The sequence below is a fragment of the Octodon degus genome, unplaced genomic scaffold (assembly GCF_000260255.1).
Source record: "Octodon degus isolate 3935 unplaced genomic scaffold, OctDeg1.0 scaffold00178, whole genome shotgun sequence".
NCBI lineage: Eukaryota > Metazoa > Chordata > Mammalia > Rodentia > Octodontidae > Octodon > Octodon degus.
Genome location: NW_004524754.1, coordinates 652,289 through 670,549, shown reverse-complemented (window position 1 = coordinate 670,549; position 18,261 = coordinate 652,289). Strand labels below are relative to the sequence as shown.

Here is an 18,261-nt window from a genome sequence, read left to right as displayed (position 1 = left end):
AGGAAGCAAGGGACAAACGCCCTTCTGCCCTTCTCACAACTCCCCCATGCCTCTTCTCCTTCCCTGTAACATGCAGTCACCCACTCACCTCCTTTTTTTGGCGCTTGCTCTTAGGGATCTTAGGGTCCCGAGGTTTTTTAGGTTTTTTCTTCTTCTTGAGCTTCGGAGTCTCTGTTTCTGATAAATCCTCTTCTGGATCCTCTTCGTTTTCTACGTAAATTGACCAAAGCGTAATAGGCAGGGAAAAGATGGACAGCAAAAGGTTAGGGCCTAATCCAGAGAGGGTTTATATTTTACTCCCCACCGCTTGTCCCAGATTCTTCTGAAGAGAACTGCTATACTCTCCACAGAAGGAAGCTGATACCCAGAACTAAAACAAAGAGAGAGCTGTATATACCGAAACAGTCCTGCCAAACCAGACCAGGCCCACCTCGGGCAGCTGTCCAGGCCCCTGCCTCCCCGCCTGGCTCCTGCAGCAGCCCTCTAGATGTTCACCAGCACAGCTTAATCAAGCTGCCGGAAGTTCACCAAACAGGAAAACTAGATCCAAGGCCTCCTGCAACTGGTTGAAGCCTAAGAATGGGAATGGAAGGCCCTACCCACAAGGCAACCACAGAATATGCCCTGACCATGTCCCAGAACAATACAAGCTTATGGGGGACCAGAAAGCATGCCCTTCTCTAACCCCTCTGGAGTCATCACTGTTCAGAACAAGCAGAACCTCCAAAGCCCAGGTCCTGTTTCTGCTCCAACCTCACACCCACTTTCAAACACAATTTCCTTTCTCCACCTCCAGCCCTACTGCTCCTCCCCAGCTTCTCCTGGGTCAGCAGCCTCTTTTCCCTAGGGGCCCAAATCAGCCCAGCTGTCACCATCTCCCCCTCCCAGTCCTCCTCCCATCTGGCTCCACCTCCTCCCTGGCTGAAAGCACACACAAAGCCTGGGGAACACTGAGAGCTCCTGGGCAGAGATAGGTGGGAAGGGGCACTGGGGGAGGAGAATGCCAGGAGGTAGCTTCTTTTGTATCCCACATTTGCACCAGCTCCCACATCCCTCCTCCCTCTTCCCAAGCCACCCCCGCCCAAGCAGGGGAGAGTGCAGAGGGAGTGGAGCACAGAAGTGCCTCACCCACTAAGAGGGAAAATGGCTCCTGACCGCAGAAGCCAGCCAGGGCACCCAGCTGCCAACATAGGACAGACAGGAAGTGGCAGGGGAGGGGGTGGGGTTGACAGAGGTGGCTAGGGAGACTGTCCTCACAGAAGACTTTCCAAATTATTACCTGACCCCATATCTACATGCCAATAATCTCTAACACCTACCCTGGGATGACATAGTTCACAAAGGTCACCCTAGGTGCCTAAGACAAATGAACACTATTCAAAGGGGAACACTGTTCTAGAGACTGGGCTATTCCCTCAATCATAATTGTTTTTTTCAAATCATCAAAGCTAAGACTTAGCAAAATTTCAACCAAGCTGTGGTCAGAGCATACAGACCTTCTCAAACTGCAGGAAATGGGAGTCCACAAGAAGTCTCAAAACTCAGCTTCAAAAAAAAAAAAAAGACTCAGCTTCCTCATCACCCCCAACCCAACATATGGGAATCATGCCAACATATGGGACGCCTAGCCAGCATACGTAAATCACATCCACACCAAAAAAAGTAGCAGGACCTAACATGTGGGGGGAAATAGTATGTTTCCTTCAATTCCACACATGCTCTTAGCACCTGATCCCTAAAACTAGCCCTACAATGCCTCTGGCTCCACCCTTCCTGAGCTAGACAGATACCAGGGAACATGAGACATTAGGCTGGACAAAGCACCGGTGACCAGCGTCCCCAACTCAGCCCAGCTTCATACCAGGCACATGAAAGCCCCTCCCATTCCCTTGAGGATGGACCACCACCCTGGACCTCACAAAACAGAATCATTTTCCTAAGGCCTTCTCCCCAGAAATCCCCACATTACCCCTCAATCAGCTGCATCTCAGTTCTTCCTCTTTGCCACTACAGAAACTAGAGATGGAGACAAGGACAAAACTATGAAGCCAAAGGGATACACTTCCATCCACACCCCCAACCTAACTCCTCAAACAAACAAGGTGCTGAAAAGGCAAGGGGCAAACTGGCTGAGAGATAGAGGAAGATTTGGGAAAGGGGCAGGAATGGGTGTGGCAAATAGAAAAACTGGGTCACCTACAGCTCCAACCAGAGTTCACCCTGGAAGCCTGCACAACCACCAGTCAACCTGGGGGGTGGGGGGGGATTCCAGACCAAATCCAGCTAATGGGTGGCCAAGATGGGGAATCAACATTGGCTGGCTGGCACTATCATTTCTCATGCTCTTGGCTGAAATGATGAAAGAAAGGTGAGTCTTTTTACCACCCTACTCCACCCCCACCTGGAGTAAGGGCACAATAATCAGCCACCCTATCCTTCCAGTGAGGAGCCGCAAGCCTAAGTTCCTTATCCCAGCAGCTGAAGACTCAATAACAGAGACTGTTCTTATATTGCCTCAGATTGAAGTGAAGAATTCCAAATTACAAATTACAAAATGCCAAATGTGAAAGCATTCCTCCCAGACCACCTCAACTTCCAGCTGGAACTAAGAGAAAAGGCAGAAGTGAAAGACACTCAATGAGAAAAACAGGATCAGCAGGCTCTAGAATAAGAGAATAAGTAAAAGCAAAGAGTGAAGAAATGACATACGTGGGGGGGGAAGCTACAAACTAGGGAGAAAGGTCAAGGAAACAAGCAGGTGACTTTGCTAAGGGGCTCTGAATAAGGAGATATCCCGTTAGCAGCATGACATCAACCATCCTTTGAGGACAGAGCTACCCCAGCAGCGCGGTTAAAACCATAGGGTTTGGCCAGTCCACGTTGCCACCCTAAAACACTACAGACAGTGCAACCCCTCACACACCTACAAAAACACCTCACACACCAGCCTAAACCCTGGGCTACTCAGAGAAGAAGCCTCTAGGATAGATATCAGGATAATGTCCACTCATCAGGGATCTCTCTTCCTAGGCTAGTACATCCTCCCCAACCCCCACCATCCCTTCCCCACTCAAAACATTCCAGCGATCTGCCTGGCTAAAAGTGCTCTAGATCCGCTAAGGAGCGCGATTCAAACTTCATACAGCTGAAACTACAGAAAACCGGTAACTGATCAGAAGCTAAAAATATCAGATGTTAACCAGCACTCTCTCTTCCCTCTCCACAGCAGCAGCCACAGGATCGGACTAACAAATGCCCTGCTGGGATCCTCCAAGAGAAATCCTTAACGCCCCCTGCCACCAAAGCCTCCAACAGCTTCCAGCTACCTGCATTCCTCCAAGGACCCGCACAAGGTAACGCCTGCCAGCCCGGAGAGCTCCCTCAACTGAGAACTGCAGAGCATTCCTCAAGACAGACAGAGCAGCCAGCTTGCATCTGGGTCCGCGGTGCCCAGGAGGCACATGGCTTCCGCCCCCCCCTCACACAAGAGCTCCGCAGAAGGGAACCACTCCCTTCAGATGCCCTCCACCTTGGGCTTCTCACCGAGCGAGAAGAGCAACACAGCCCTGCCTGACAGGAGTCACTAGGGAGTCCCCAAGTGCTCCCCTCCGGCCCGAGTCCTTGGGGAAGATGTTACCTGGGTGGGGTGGGGGCAGGCTGTTGTTCAAAAGTGCATCCATATCCTCCTCCTCGCTACCCGCGGAACAGGGGGACGGGGAGCCCAGGCCCGACGCCATCCCCTTCCGCTCCCGGCCAGGGAATCGGCCCAGCTGCTCCTGCCTGCGGCCTGGGGCCCTCTGCACTGGCCCGAGTCACTGTGCGGGGGAGGGGGAGAGCACAGTCGGTGACGCGCACGGCCCCCTCCCCCACACCCACCGCTCCTTCCGCCCCCACCTCGGCCACCCCGGCAGGGCACCCGAGCTACTCGGGCTGAACTTAGTTCCACACTCCTGGGGGCAGCCGGAAGCCGGCTCAGCCCCGGCAGCCCCCACCAAGAGCGGGAGAGACGCCCCGGGGCAAGCTGTTGCCGGCGTGCACTGCGAGAAGCCGGGCGGCCGAGCCGACGGTGTGCCCGAGGGAGGGGTCCGGGTGACTGCAGCGCAGGGTCAGGGGAGCCGGCGGCGGCGAGCGCTCGCCCGGGGACACAAGGTCACTTGGGGGTGGGGGGCTCCTCCCTGCGGCCGGGGAGGGGCCGGTCCCCAGACAGGGCAGTGCTCCAAAGCCAGTCCTCCGGGACAACTCAGATTCTCCGGAGCCGCGGGGCCCAGGGGGCGTGGAGGCGCGGGCGCCCGAGGGGTCCCGGGCGGGGACGCGGGAGATGAGCGCCCACCGGGAAGGGGCCGGGCCACGTGCCCCGGGGGGCGAGGGAGCCCGGCGAGGGCGGGCGCCGGGCCAGGCGGGAGACTGGCCGGGCGGGGGCGCGGGAGCGGGACGCGGCCGGGCCGGGCCAGGCAGGGTGGAGAGGCCGGCGCCCCGCAGAGACGGGAAGGAAGAGTCGGCTCTGCCGGTCTGGAGGCTGCCCCGCGAATCAGGGACGCCCAAAGAGGAGACAGGTGAGAGAAGACGCTCGGAGCTTGTCCGGCTATGAGAGCCACCTCTCCGAGGACCCCGCGCTCTCCTCACCCCGGAGCCGCCGCAGGTCGCGCTGGGTCCGGACCGGTGTCACTCCCGCTCCGGCTCCTCCTCGCCGCGGCCGAAGGGGGGAAAATGGCTCCGGCTCCGGCGTCGCCTCTTAAAGGGCCCGAAACACCGGCCGGGAAATCCCACCGCACAGGCCCCGCCCCCCACGGACAGCCCATAATAACCTCAACCAACTCCAACCCCCCCTCCACTACCGCCACCCTCCTCCCTAGGTCTCCCGGGCAACCCCCGCCCCCTCGTCGCTCAGGCAACCACTGGCCACGCCCCCTTTGAGCGCGCCCCGCGTGTCACCCGGGCAACCGCACACCTCCTGGACATCCCATAATACACACGGACACCCCACATACACACACCCCGCCCCCCCACGCTCCATACACAGATATGCCAGGGGTCTGCTGACATAATATTGCAGACCTTCTGCAACTAACCCTTACATATCCCGTAACAACCATCCTTTGCCAACTTCTTCACTCTTGGCCCTAATGCTAACATCCCATAATAATTCATTACCCCTCCCTCCCCATGGCCATCCCATAATAAGCACCCCTCCCAGCCCTTTAGCCTCATATCCCATAATACTCATTCCCCATCCCCCACAGACATCCCATAATAACCACCCTTCATCCACCCCCAGTTCAATATCCCATAATAGTCAGAAGCTCACTCCCCCCCATACTACAAGGGACACTTGGCCTCCTCCCACACATCCCGTAATAATCAGTCTCCCACTTTCTACATTGACATCCCATAATAACCAACCCCCTAGAGCTGCCCTCGGTCCCTGCAGGCTAGGGGGTGTCTAGCAACTCACACCACCACCCCAATCTCCACAGGTTCCTGACTCCAGGGACATACCACTCCTTATCTAAGAGGACCCCTAAAGGATCAGCAGCCCTAGTGTCACTCCACAGACATCTAAATCTCCTTTCCCCAACACTGGAAAAATATCCCATAATAATGTTACTCCTCCACCCACACTCTGACATCCCATAATTGCAAAGAGCCCATGCACAACCCAGTGTCACATCCCATAATACTTCATCTCCACTGCTTCCCCTATAGCCTTCCACCCAGACATCCCATAATATTCATCTTCACACCTCCCCCATCTCCAGAAGCTGTCAAGTCTATTCCAGCACCCAGAGCAGAGAGGGTGGGGCAGGCTACTCACACTGTCCAGTCCCACCCGGCAAATACACCTTATTCCCCTTCTGGGCCTAAAGTCCCTTGATGTCCAGGATCTTAGGTTCCCTCATCACATCATTTCCACTCAGAAGCTAAGGTGAAATCAAGGGTCCCACACAACTCCACCAAAGTCCAGGTAGAGCCCAGATTTTTATCCCAGCTCTTAAATTTTCAGTAACACCACTGAATACTATGCTGACCAGATGAAATATTTGTATAAAGTTTAATTCATCCTAAGGCGTCCCATAACAGTTGCCTATCCCATCCAAAGACTTTTCCTCAACATTCCCACAGTGGTCCCCGTAAGTCAGGAAGTATTCCTCAGTGCCTGTAGGCCACTCCTGTGGATGGATGCCCATCCAGCTAGGTACACAGCAAGGGCTGAACCCAGCTCTCCTCTCACATCACTGCTCTCATTTGTGCACTCAACATTTGTTGACAAATACCTAGGAAGCCAGAGCTGGGTACTAGGACAATGCAAAGAAAATACTGGCGCCTCCCTTCACAAAGCATAAACCAAAGAAACAGACAGAAGAAACAATGATGTCAAGGGAGAACTACTGAGTACTGTTTCCCAGTGTTCTCTCCTGGATGGATCTTAGGAGAAATCATGTCTGGAGAAGGTCTTAGTGATCCTTCTAAAAGCTAGAAAGTAGGGGCTGGGGAGATGGCTCAGTGGAGTAAGTGCTTCCCTGGCAGGTGCAAGGATCTGAGTTCAATCCCTGGTTCCACAAAAAAAAAAAAGCTAGAAAGTATTCGAAGAGGATTTACAGGTATAAATGGCTGATCAAAATAATCTCACTGTTCTCTTCCTACTAAAGGATTTTAGTTTGTGAACACTGTTCTTTCATCCAGTGCTCCTAATATTGCAATCTTGTGGTTATCATGTCCTTCATGACTACATGCCACAACTATTATGATGATGATGATGATGATGATGATGATGATGATGATGATGATGATGATGTGTATTTGTTTGTTGCAGGGTTTCTGGGACTCATGGTGATCCTCCTGCTTTCAGCTTCCCTAGTGCTGGGATTACAGGTGTGCACCACTATCGCCTGGACTCTGGCCAGTTCAGCCCACCCTGGGGGTGGGACTGGTGCAGCAGATTGGTCCCTGCGCTTACGAGGCAGGCGCTTATTCTACTGAGCTATCTCCCCAGCCCTCCCTTACCCTTATTTTTGAACACCAAATTCTGCTCAGCCTCAGTATCCCATGTTTTCAGTAACATTCCCAAATTATAAGGGATATAGTTCAGCAGCATAATAGCCTACTTGGCAAGCACAAGGTCCTGAGTTTAACTCCTGTTCCCACAAAAAAAAAAAAAGTTAAATAAATAAATAAATTATATCCTTAAATCATAATGCTAGGGACCAGGGAGATAGCTCAGTAGAATAAGTGCTTGCCTGGTAAGCACAAAGGCCTGAGTTTAATCCCCAGTTCCAGAAAAAAAAAAAAAATCATAATGCCTCCAATTTCCCCAATTATTGTCTTGTTAAGGCCCCACTCTCCAACTCAAGAAAAACTCTGGTGGTATAAAGCATTGCAGGAAGCCTTCCTTAGTCAAAGGTGCCACTAGGTAGCTTCCAGTGCAAACCATCCCCACCCCTAACTGGGCCTGCCCTCTTCTTCTAATCTTTTTATTTTGGTAGTGGGAATCAAACTCAGGACCTTGTGCTTACCAGGCAGGTATTTGTGTGGCTGAGCTGTATCCCCAGCCCTCCAGTGTGCCTGCCCTCTTACTGTCACAGGGAACCAGCCTCTTTGTGTGGGGCCCCACAAAGTGGAGCAGCCCAAACATGGAACCCTTTGGCCTTCAGAAAGCCAGGACTTTCAGCCTGTCACTATCCCCTCTTCCTCCTTCTCAAAGTATCAGGCTTGGAATGAAAAACAATGCCCAGCACCACTGCTTCGCTGCACCCACCACTATGCTAAAGATATTGTCTCACTCTAATCTCATCTGCCTTTTCCACACAGGCCCAAGACTTACAGCAGTGGCACAGGCTGCAAAGAAACTGGAGCTTCCTCACTGGAAGGGCCTTCCTGACTAGAAGTGACTCATGTCATCATCTCTGCAGTGTCTCCCTCACCTCCTTTCCTAGAGAAAGGGTCTGTCCAAGAACACTCTTGCCTCCTCTGGAATCCAAGGGATGGAAGAACAGAGGGAAAACAATTCAGGAGGAGCAAGAAAGAGCTCACTTCAGAAAACGACTGTTCTCTCACTTCCAAGCAGAGTACCAGTGAATGTCAAGTCTTACTACCCAGCACCTGCCTGCATCTTTACTCTTTTCTCATCTTGGGACTGGAGTTCCCCGCATAGAGACCTCAGCCAAAAGCTCCCATTGTCACCTTTAAAGTTTATGCTCACCCCATTCATTCCAACTCCCTAGATCACTCTTTCTGTGTGCCCTGATCATTTCCCCCCTTCTGCAAGGCTTCTCTAGTCCCCCTCCTTCGACTCCTTGACATCAAGATTGAGCCGCATTTACTTATCCACACACTGGAAGGACCTTCCTGACTAGAAGTCCCTTCCATACTCATTTGGATGAAACTGGTACTCCACAAAGCAGGGAAGGGAAGTATGAGGCAGCTGCTCTTTTTTTTTTTTTTGCGGAACCAGGGATTGAACTCAGACCCTTGTGCTTGCCAGGGAAGTGCTTATTCCACTGAGCCATCTCCCCGGGCCCCTGAGGCAGCTCTTTTATGATTATGTGTGTGTGTGTGTGTGTGTGTGTGTGTGTGTGTGGTACCGGGAATTGAACTCAGGACCTTGCACTTGCCAGGCTATCACTTATTCTTCTGAGCTATCTCCCCGGCCCCTAGGCAGCTCTTTTAAAATACCATAACTGGAGCCAGGTGAGGTAGTAAATGCCTAACATCCCAGCATGCAGGAGGCTGAGGCAGAAGCATCAAGAATTTGAGGCCAGCCTGGGTTACACGGTAGATTCAAGCCGGCTTGGACAACATAACAAGAAAATAAAAGCTGAATGTAGTGGCACACACCTGTAATCCCAGGAGTAGGATCACAAATTCAAGCTCAACCAGGGCAACTCAGCAACTCAGTGAGCCTGCTCCAAAACAAAAAGGACTGAGAATGTACCTTGGTGTGAAGGCCCTGGATTCAATCAACTGCCAGTACAGTATTACAAAATGAATAAAATAAAAAGAAACCATAACGTGGGTATACATGCTTTCAGGCAAGTTGCTTCTTCAAAAACAGAGCTACAAAGATAGTTTTTAGGCCTTCTTCTACCCAACTTCTCTAGGGGACCCAGGGTGTTTCTAGGCCTCAAATTCCCATGTGTCAGATCTCTGTCTGCCTCAGAGCCTTGCTTTCCTATCTGCACATTACTGCAGTAATAAATTGATATAAACCAGTAAACAGATTTTTCGGTAGTCACAGCCCTTTGCCTGTGACTCAAAATTCTGGTCCTTTGTCCACCACAGCCCTCTCTGTCCCTGCAGGTTTTACCAACTAATTCCCTTGCTTCTCTGACTTAGAACCTCTTCCTGATTCCTCTAAAGGATAAGTCCCTCTCTCCCCTTGACCTCCAGAAAGAGCTAGGATGTGTGTTTGTGTGTTGCTTTTGTGGTCTTCATACTCTTGTGTCTGCTGCTCCCTATTCTGGCCCCATGTTACTCTCCTAGATAAATTATAAATAAGCCACCAGTATGATTGGCCCATGGGGACTAAGGGTGCCATAATCTCCTAATTAATGCACCCAGGAGGGCAACCTCTCTAGCCAGTTACCTTAGAGTTGTGTTTCTATCCCATGGTACATAGGAACTCAGAATAACACTCAGCGGGGTTGCCCTAGAGTTTTCAGCATATGCTCTGCTCTAGAATTCCTCTCCTTATATAAAGCTGCTTCAGTTCTGTTTGAGCCCAAGAAGCTCAGCTGTCGGAGGTCCACAGGTCCACCATGTTCTGCTCTCTCAGAAAAAGGGATTTGGGAAGACAACAGAAAGAATAAGAGCCACAGTGACTGGGCACTGTGATAGCTAGACTTGTGGAGCTTGGGGGTGACTGAATGCCATGCCCCGCCCTGCCCCACGTAAACGGTGATCCCTAGGCTCCACCCAGGAAGACACAGATGGAGGGGAGACCTTAGGTACTGTCACCCTGGAGCATCATCTCTTTGATGTGCCACCATCCACGACCTAGGAATTCTGCAGCACAGCACTGCAGACCCAGTCTGAGTAATCCTATACTTCAAAAGCTGTGAACAGGACCCTGGTGTCCAGGGTTCGCATCTGGCTAGGTAGAAACTGCCTCAGGCGCCCCTTCAAACGGAGGTCACCAAGGAAACCTCTCCAGCCAGTCACTCCTGCCAGGCCTCAGGTCTGACTCCAGGGTTCTCCCCACCCTCCCAGCTCCTTTCCTCCCTCTTCCTTCCTTTTCTTCTCCACCACCCCCCCCAGCTTCACCTACCCAGGGCAGCCCCACCCAGCTGTGCAGGGCACAGCCCATAATAATCCTCCTCGATAGCCCCCCACCTCCCCCCAAAGAGGCGGCCATCCCATAATAGCCACCCACAGGAGACATTCCGCGGTGACCGCCCCCTCCCTGCAGAGTGCTGGGAGCAGCCATCCCATAATAGCCGGCTGCCTGTTTTACTGGTTACGGCTGTGGAGGGAGCTGGAGAGGAAATGGAGGGGAGGGGGTGGGGGCTAGGCTCAAGGGCCCCCACTTTGTGGGAGGAAGAGAAGGAGGGTGGCCTGAGGGATTAGGGAGCAGAGGACAGCGGCTCCAAGGTGAGAAATGGGAGCCACTGGCCACCCCAACCCTGCTCAGTAGGGCTTCTTCTCCACATCCCAGAGCCACGGTCCCCACTGCACCACGCACCCCGGAGGTGGCTGCCAGTTAGGGGAGATAACTAGGATAGGCTGAGTTACCCAAAGTGTGCGTGTGCGTGTGTCTATGTGTATAGGAAGATGGATTTTAGGTGCTCCCCTTGGGCCGCTGGAGGAGGCTGACCCTTAGCGCGATGGGAGTAAGTGTGAACGGGTGGGGGGCTGGAGATCCTCAGGCCCTCCCCATTCTGCACCACCATCCCATAATAATCCCCCAGCCTCACTCCCCCTCCCACACACGACATCCCATAATATCTTCTGGAGAAGCAGTCCCCGCAGTAGGTACAAAGAGCTATCCCATAATAAGCTCCCCACCCCCACTCACTACCCCCCCAACTTGGCCCCCCCCAGTCACATGCAGCCGGTGCCATCCCCCGCTGCTCCCCCCTCTGGCCACTGAAGGCCTTGCCAGCCCATAATACTCTTGCCTCTGGTCGCAGGAGGCCTCCAGCCCATAATAATCCCTTCCACCACCACCCCCTTCCCGCCCCGCACCCCTTCCTCCCGCCTCCAGTTGGAGCCGGGCCTCACCAGCCCATAATATTCCCCAGTCTCCTAAGGCTGTTCCAACCCATAATACTCTCCTGTCTCCTAAGGCCTCTCCATCCCATAATACTGCCAGACGCCTGACCTGTGGGCCAAACCCCAGCCCGTTGCACACATCGAGGCTGTGTCAGCGTGCTAGTCTCCCTGTCCCTCCTCCCTCCCTGGTCGCGTTCCCTCCCGGCGCCCTCCCGCCCTGCGGCTCCGGGCCCCTCTCTGGGCCCCACCCCGGGCCTGCCCGGCCCTCACTTCCCCTCCAGCCTTCCCCTCCAGCCTCCTCCCTGGCCCGCTCGCCATCGCTGGGTTCTTCACCGTGTCCCCCTCCTGTCCCTGTCTGGCGCTTCTCCACCTCCTCCGCAGCCGTGGGACGCCGCCGCCTCACAGGGAGAGAGTGCCCCCAGAGGGCAGCGGGCCAGTCCCTGCCCCTGAAGACGGCTGCTTGACCCAGCACCATGGAAACGTGCCCGGCCCGCCTCCCCACCAGCTCTCTGGCCGAGTTCTGATGGCTGGCCCGGCTCCTCTGGGTGACAGTCACCTGGAGCCCTTGCTGTCTTCCAGACACGGCATCGTGAGCTGCATCTCGGCCCTGTACTCTTGTTTGAAAGACAGGCTCCACTCTTGGGGTTTCTAAAGTGCCTTCTTCCAATGGCACTTACTTCATCTCAGTGACCCCTGCCCATACCCAACAAGTAGATATAAACCCCATTTCACAGAGAAGAAAGCAGAGCCTCAGAGAGGTGAAAGGGCTGAAGTCACATTGCCAGGAAATGACAGCTGAAGGCACTACCTGAGTGTGTTTGATCCCCAGGTTCTAGAAGACTTCGGTTTTCCTCAAATCCCATGTGAGAAACTTCACTTTCCAGTTTTGTCAGGTCAGGGATCTCCTTTGATAATGAGAGTATGGTCAGAATTATCCCAGCCTGTCTCCTCTTTGGGGCCTCTGGGAGAACGGAAAAAAGAAGGCTTCATGTGATACTTCCCTGCCCTTCTTCCTTTCTTCTGTAGGACCCAGGTGGGGACCTCCAGGGATTTCCTTCAAGATGGTTCAGAGCCAAGAACTAAGCAAGCGTCTCTGCTCTCCTTCGAGATCCAACGTCTTGTTCTGGTTCTACTGAACTGGTTGGATTTCAAGAGGAATGACTGATGCTGTGCACCAACTCCAGGGCATGTGGCGAAGGCCAGCAGACCTGTGGAGGAACTAAGATCCCAGCGATAGTCAGCTCCTTGGTGAATTGGTGGACAAGAAGTGTGCCGTCCTCAAGATGTTGGGTACATCCCAGAGCCAACTGCAGAAAGTCTAAGCCATCTTGCCTGTGTGAGCCACCAAGAAGAAGCCGCTCCTTCCTCAACCCTCCACAGGGAGTGCTGAGGGCCCAACTCAATGGGAGCCATGAGTGAGTGGGTTCTCAGCTGCCAGCAGTGCTTCTGTGTCCATCGTGGGAAAGTGTAAAGGGAAGGAGGACAGGGCATTGGGTGGGTGGATTGGGAGTGCAGGGGGCAGAGCTGATGCCACATGAAAAAGAAAAGAGAGCAAAGAAACTGAGGGTGGGTGGGGAGGAGGCCATGACTTTAATGCAGAGAGTAAGAATCTGGGAACCCCAGCAGAGCCTGAGCCACTTCCCGGTTGTGCGGACCTTCTTTTAAGATTGTCCTAGGCTGGGGAGATAGCTCAATAGTATAAGTGCTTGCCTGGCAAGTACAGGATCCTGAGTTCAATCCCCTGTACCACAAAAAAGAAAAAAAAAATGTCCTGAGTGCGACATCTGAGATGGAGAGAACCATCAACTCTAACTCCTGGGGTGATTGTGATCATTAAATGAGGGGAGGGATCTGGAGCACTAAATTGAAATTCTGAGATACAAAACATGTTTTTCCCCCCAGTACAGTGTCCCTGTATATCGCCCAGACTAGCACTGAACTGGGCTCAAGCAATCTTCCTGCCTCAGCCTTCCAAGTTAGGAGGGGAAACTACAGGTTGTGCCACTGTGTCAGGCCTAAAGAATGTTTCTTAAACTTTTAATGTTCTTGCGCTTTCCTTTCAATCTAAACTTTTCTCTTTCTTCTCCTTTGGATTTCCTAGCCCAGAAGATGGCTGAGGGCTCTGGATTTCCCACATCTCACCTCTCCTTCCTGTCCACTCAGTAACTGGGAAATTCTGTTTGGAGAGCACTTTTTCTGAATCCTCCACAGCACATTCCTCGTCAGGTTCTGTTCATTTCCGTGCTGCTTACAACCTCTCCTTAGCCTGTCCCTGTCCTTGTTCTTGTGCTGAAAACCCCTGGCCTATCTGAATGCAGGGAACTGCTCAGTACAGCTTTAACCCCACACTGTCCCAGCCCAGGGCCACACACATCTTCACAGGCCACCTGTCCCAGCCCATTCTTATTTGCCTCAGACTGTCCCCACTGTGTTCCTCTACTTTATCCTTCACAGTTTGTCTGTGTGAGCAAAAACTCATAGCTTCCCACATCTTCCCCCATTCCCGCACCCTCTGTCCTGCTGGAGTCACTATTGTCCACCTACTCAGTGGTCCCCATAGGATGCAGCAAGATCTGACTTCATTCAGGTGACAAATATTTATTGAGGACTTCCTCACTATTCTAGATACTAGGGGTTACATTAAAAAACCAACCAAGTAAAAACCCCAAAACCACTGCCCCCATGGAGCTTACACTCTACCTTGAGTGGCAAGGAGGACAAACAGACAATAAACATAAATTAGAAAAAATAAATAAGCACATTATATGCTGTGATAGGTGATACAAGCTGTGAGCTTTAGTTACTTGGAATTCATATATGTACCTACTCTTAAATGTACAGTACTCAACTCTTTTTTAAAAAAATGTATTTGCTTATTGAGTTTTATGGTGCAAGGAATCAAACTTAGAGGGTGGTGAATGAGGAGCACGCACCCTGCCCTAAGCTACCACTCCTTAAGGGATGGGGGTTGAACTCAGGGCCTTTGCACTAAGCTATATCTCCAACCCTTTTTATTTTTTGAGATGGTGGGACTTGGTGTGTTGCTAAATTGCCTAGGCTGGGCTCAAATTTGCCTCCTGCTTCAGCCTTCCCGAGTGCTAGGATTACAGGTGTGTACCACCAAGCTTGGCCCTTTTAAGGAGTTTTTACAAGTGCTGTTCAGGGCTGGCAAGATAGGTCAGCGGACTAAGCGCCAGCTTAGGCAAGTGCAGGTATGGGGTTCCATACCGGGTATGCTGTGCTGGCCCTGTCCCTGGGCATGCTGAACCTGTCACCAATTCCAGTTGTGGTGGCACAGGCCTGTAATCCCAGCCCTGTTCTGTTTGGGTAGGGGGAAACTCTTGAGATTTTGTACTGTGAGGTTTTGAGCGGTTTAGGCGTTAAGGTCTGGAAAGGCACCTGTTTTGAACCCCGAGGGAAAAAGTGAGATGGGGCGAGTGCTGACCAACAGGGATCCTTTGGAGCGGCAGGAAGTGGTAAGGACCCAACTTGGGGCTCTAACCTCTATCCTCAGGTAGAGGAGAGGAGGAGCCCCCGCCCGCAAAGCTAACCTGAGAGGAGTTTAGGTCAGTTCCTCGGTTTGGCCACCAGGGGTCATTTTCCTCCTGGAAATCACCAACTGGACCGCTGGTGTAAGGACACAAAAGACTTGCTCCAAAGTGAGACAGACACACGGGAAAGGCGCGCACACACAATACTGAGAACCATAAGCCAGAAATGCATACAGGATATACACAGCAACAACTAACTCTCATGAATGTCAGAATCTGAAGATGTAACTGTGCCACCTCTGCGGCCCCTGCCAGCGCCCAGCGGCTCAGCGGCTCACTCCCCTCCACCCCACCCCCGCTCGGGTAAAGCGGGCAGGAAGCCATTTCACGGGCCTCAGGGCCTTTCCCACCCTCCCATCTCATTCTGCTTCCCCGTACACTCTTCCCTCCTGTTCGCGGGGTGCTTCCTTTTCCCTCGCCAGAACCGCACCACCTCTTCCTCCTGAGTGGTTTGGGGTTTGTTTCCTGAGCTGTTTCGGGAGCCCAGAGTGGTGCTTCGCTGGTGCAGACTCAAGGCTGCCCCACCAAGTCCCGTGCCTGAGGACCACATCAGCATGAAAGAGTCAAGCATGGCCTTTTCCCAGACACTTCACTGTTAGATGATGCCCTGGGAAGAAGTTAGGTGTGCACTCCAATACTCCAGTACAAATGTGATTAGCAAAATGTGATCGAGAGACCAGCTCCTTGATGAACTACGTGAGCTCACAGTTATTTTCATAATACTACTAAGATGTCACTTGTATTCTCCTGTGTCTCCCTGAAATGTGAAGATATTCCTGCTCTCTCAGCTACTGAAGTGTACACTTCCATATTTCTGCGTTAAAAACTCATTAATTTCTAATATGATAAATATCAAGGGAACAAAGAATAAGCAAAAACTCTTTGATTCTCCCTTTGTATAGCGTGAAGAGGTCTAAAACCAAAAAGATTTAAGAACCAATGCTTTAGTGCTGCAAAGAACATTCTGGAGGCAGAGAAAGAGGAGAGAACATCAGTCCAGGAAAGGAGGGAGCCCTGAAAGTGGCAGATGGAGAAGGAATGACCTAGAAAGAAGACCAAAGCTAGGATCTGGGTGTCAGGCCTACATTATGACAAGTCACTAGACAAGAAGGAGTCCAATTCTGCCCACACACTCTGACTCCATGCCTGAGCATGGTGAGCCCGGCAGAGGGCCAGGATGATGGCTTGGTGTGGCCCTCACTCCACACAGAAGTGAGCAGGTGCATGAAGTTCTCAGTAGCTTGGTCCAATGAGCCCCGGGGCTCTTAGGGCTCAGATGGTGGCAGTGCAAAGTCAGGACAGTGTTCTTTTGCATCGCCTAGCTCCTAGGCACAGCCGGGCTCCTCCTGTTACTTCCCACCAACTGAAGGAGCCTGCTGCTCTCTGCCACCAATGCAAAGAAGCCAGGGCAGACAGCGCTCTTCCTCCGTGACCTCGCTCGCTCGCTTTGTTCACTTCCGGATGCTGGTGCGGCAGTCCGAGGTCCCGCAGAGAGAGCACTAGGGCCGACGTGGTTCAGAGGGCCGAGTCCTGGTTCACAGGGCTAGCGTGGGAGGCCTGCAGTAGCCCCTGGTCGGTGGCATCCAGCCTGGCGGAAGGGAGGGTCTCCCAGCGCGGCTCAGGGGGAGCGTCCCCGGTCCCGTTCCCGGCCAAGGTGCGGGCACGGAGCGGGGCGCTCAGGCCGCGCAGGGTATTGCGGAAACCCTCTGCGCTGAAGTAGTAGACCAGTGGGTCCAGCACGCAGTTGGCGCCGGCCAACAGGACCATGACCATCAGCACTCCGCGCACCTGCTCGCGGGTCCCGGGGCGGGCGGGCACCAAGTCGCCACGCAGCAGCCCGTACACCGCCAGCGTGGCATTGTAGGGCACGAAGCACAGTAGGAAGATGACGAGGTTGGCCAGCAGGAGGCGCACGGTCTTGCGCCGCCGCCGGCTCTGCGGGGCGTCGGGCCGCGCGAGCACGCAGAAGGCTCGGCACGACGAGTAGAGCACCGCCGCCAGCGGCAGCAGGAAGCCCAGCGCCTCGGCCAGCAGCACGAGCGGCAAGAGCAGACGGCCGCGCCACAGCTCATCGCCGAAGCTCTCGAAGCACAGGCGCCACTTGCGGCCCGCGTGGCTGCAGACCGAGGGCCGGTGCACACGGGCGGCGGGCACGGCGCACACCAGGATGAGCGCCCACACGCCCAGGCACACGCGCCGTGCCACGCGGGGCCGCCGCAGGTGGCGCAGCCGCAGCGGGTGCACGATGGCGGCGAAGCGGTCCGCATTGATTAACATCAGGAAGATGCAGCTGCCGTACATGTTCATCTGGAAGATCGCTCCCGATGTCTGGCACAGGAGATCCGGGAAGACCCAGTGGTGTTGCGCGTAGTAGGACAGGCGCAGGGGCAGCGAGAGCGTGAAGAGCAGGTCGCTGGCCGCGAGGTTGCACATGTATATGCTCACCACCGATTTGATACGCAACACGCGCAGGAAGATCCAAAGGGCCAGCGCGTTGAGTGGCAGTCCAGCCGCCAGCACCAAGCTGTAGACCACCATGTGCAGGCGATGGAAGGTCCGGTAGTCCGGGCACGAAGACACGTTGACCGACAGATTGCCCAGTGTGGAATTGTTGACAGATGACATGGTGCGGGAGGCGGGCAGAGGGACCCAGGCTGAGGCCATCAGGGGGTACTCTGAGGCCTGGGCATGGCTTTCACCTCCAGGGTGGTGGCTGGCAGGCTGTACGGAGCCAGTCCCAAAGCAAGCAGCTGCCAGGCATGGGGGTGTGGGCTATGACTGCCCAGGGTTGGAAGCCAGTCATTCAGCTTCATCCGAGGTGGAGATCTAGAATTAGAAGGCAAGTCCAAGTCAGTATCACAGGGCAGGGTGTAGATTTGCAGCTACCCACTGTAGCTTCTCTAGTCCGCTGGACTCCTGAGGGTTTATTTTTTCAGCTCCGGGCCTTTTACCCTCTTAAATCAGGCCTCTTCTGTGAAGGTCTTTATGAGGTGTGATTAAGTATCTAGTGGATGCCGCCTCTGAGTGTCCTCCAACAGAATATTCTTGTGGCTTAGTCTACTTTGTTCACCTCATATGGCCCCATGGAACTTCTGAGTCTTCCTCAAAGTCAAAATAACCATGAAAGGTAAATGGGACATCGAAGAAACCATGATAGTGCAAAAAAAGACACTCATAAAAGAAAATTTCCAAACTGCTTGAGAAGGTGGCCAGGGAACAGGTAGATTAGTGTATTCAAAGCATGGGAGGGAAGGGCATTTTGAGGTAGGTGGATCAATAGCTATGTGGTTTTTGGTTTTACCGTAATAACTATTTTTGTAATCTAAACATTCACTGTATTTTTTCAATCCTACCAGGTGTGCATGCTGCAAACCCAGTGACTCAGGAGGTAGAGAGGTAGCAGGATTAGGTTCTAGGGCCTGAGAAGATAGCTCAGTAGAATAAGTGCTTGCCTGGCAAGCACAGGGTTCTGAGTCCAGTCCCCAGTACCATAATATATATATAT

The 18,261-nt window shown here is 53.3% G+C and overlaps 2 protein-coding genes across 9 annotated transcripts in view; both read right to left on the bottom strand.

Annotated features, from left to right (window-relative positions):
* Window positions 1–11,587, bottom strand: part of Chd4 (chromodomain helicase DNA binding protein 4) — a 47,542-nt gene extending 35,955 nt beyond the window's left edge. For 5 of the 8 annotated variants that reach the window (XM_023703669.1, XM_023703670.1, XM_023703671.1 and 2 more), the window contains exons 1-3: window positions 4,624–4,728; window positions 3,638–3,815; window positions 89–210 (exon numbers count right to left, since the gene is read on the bottom strand). In XM_023703669.1, the coding sequence (XP_023559437.1) occupies window positions 89–210; window positions 3,638–3,737 (222 nt within the window). In that variant the 5' untranslated portion in view covers window positions 3,738–3,815; window positions 4,624–4,728. Of the gene's footprint in view, window positions 1–88; window positions 211–3,637; window positions 3,816–4,623; window positions 4,760–11,538 lie in introns of those variants that run through there. The other 3 variants (XM_023703668.1, XM_023703672.1, XM_023703667.1) reach the window with 3 other exon arrangements.
* A 3,917-nt stretch (window positions 11,588–15,504) lies between these two features.
* Lpar5 (lysophosphatidic acid receptor 5) overlaps window positions 15,505–18,261 on the bottom strand; it is a 10,080-nt gene continuing 7,323 nt past the window's right edge. Inside the window, exon 2 of the mRNA XM_004643584.2 lies at window positions 15,505–17,582. Coding sequence (XP_004643641.2) covers window positions 16,272–17,420 — 1,149 coding nt within the window. The 5' untranslated portion in view covers window positions 17,421–17,582 and the 3' untranslated portion in view covers window positions 15,505–16,271. The remainder of the gene's footprint in view (window positions 17,583–18,261) is intronic.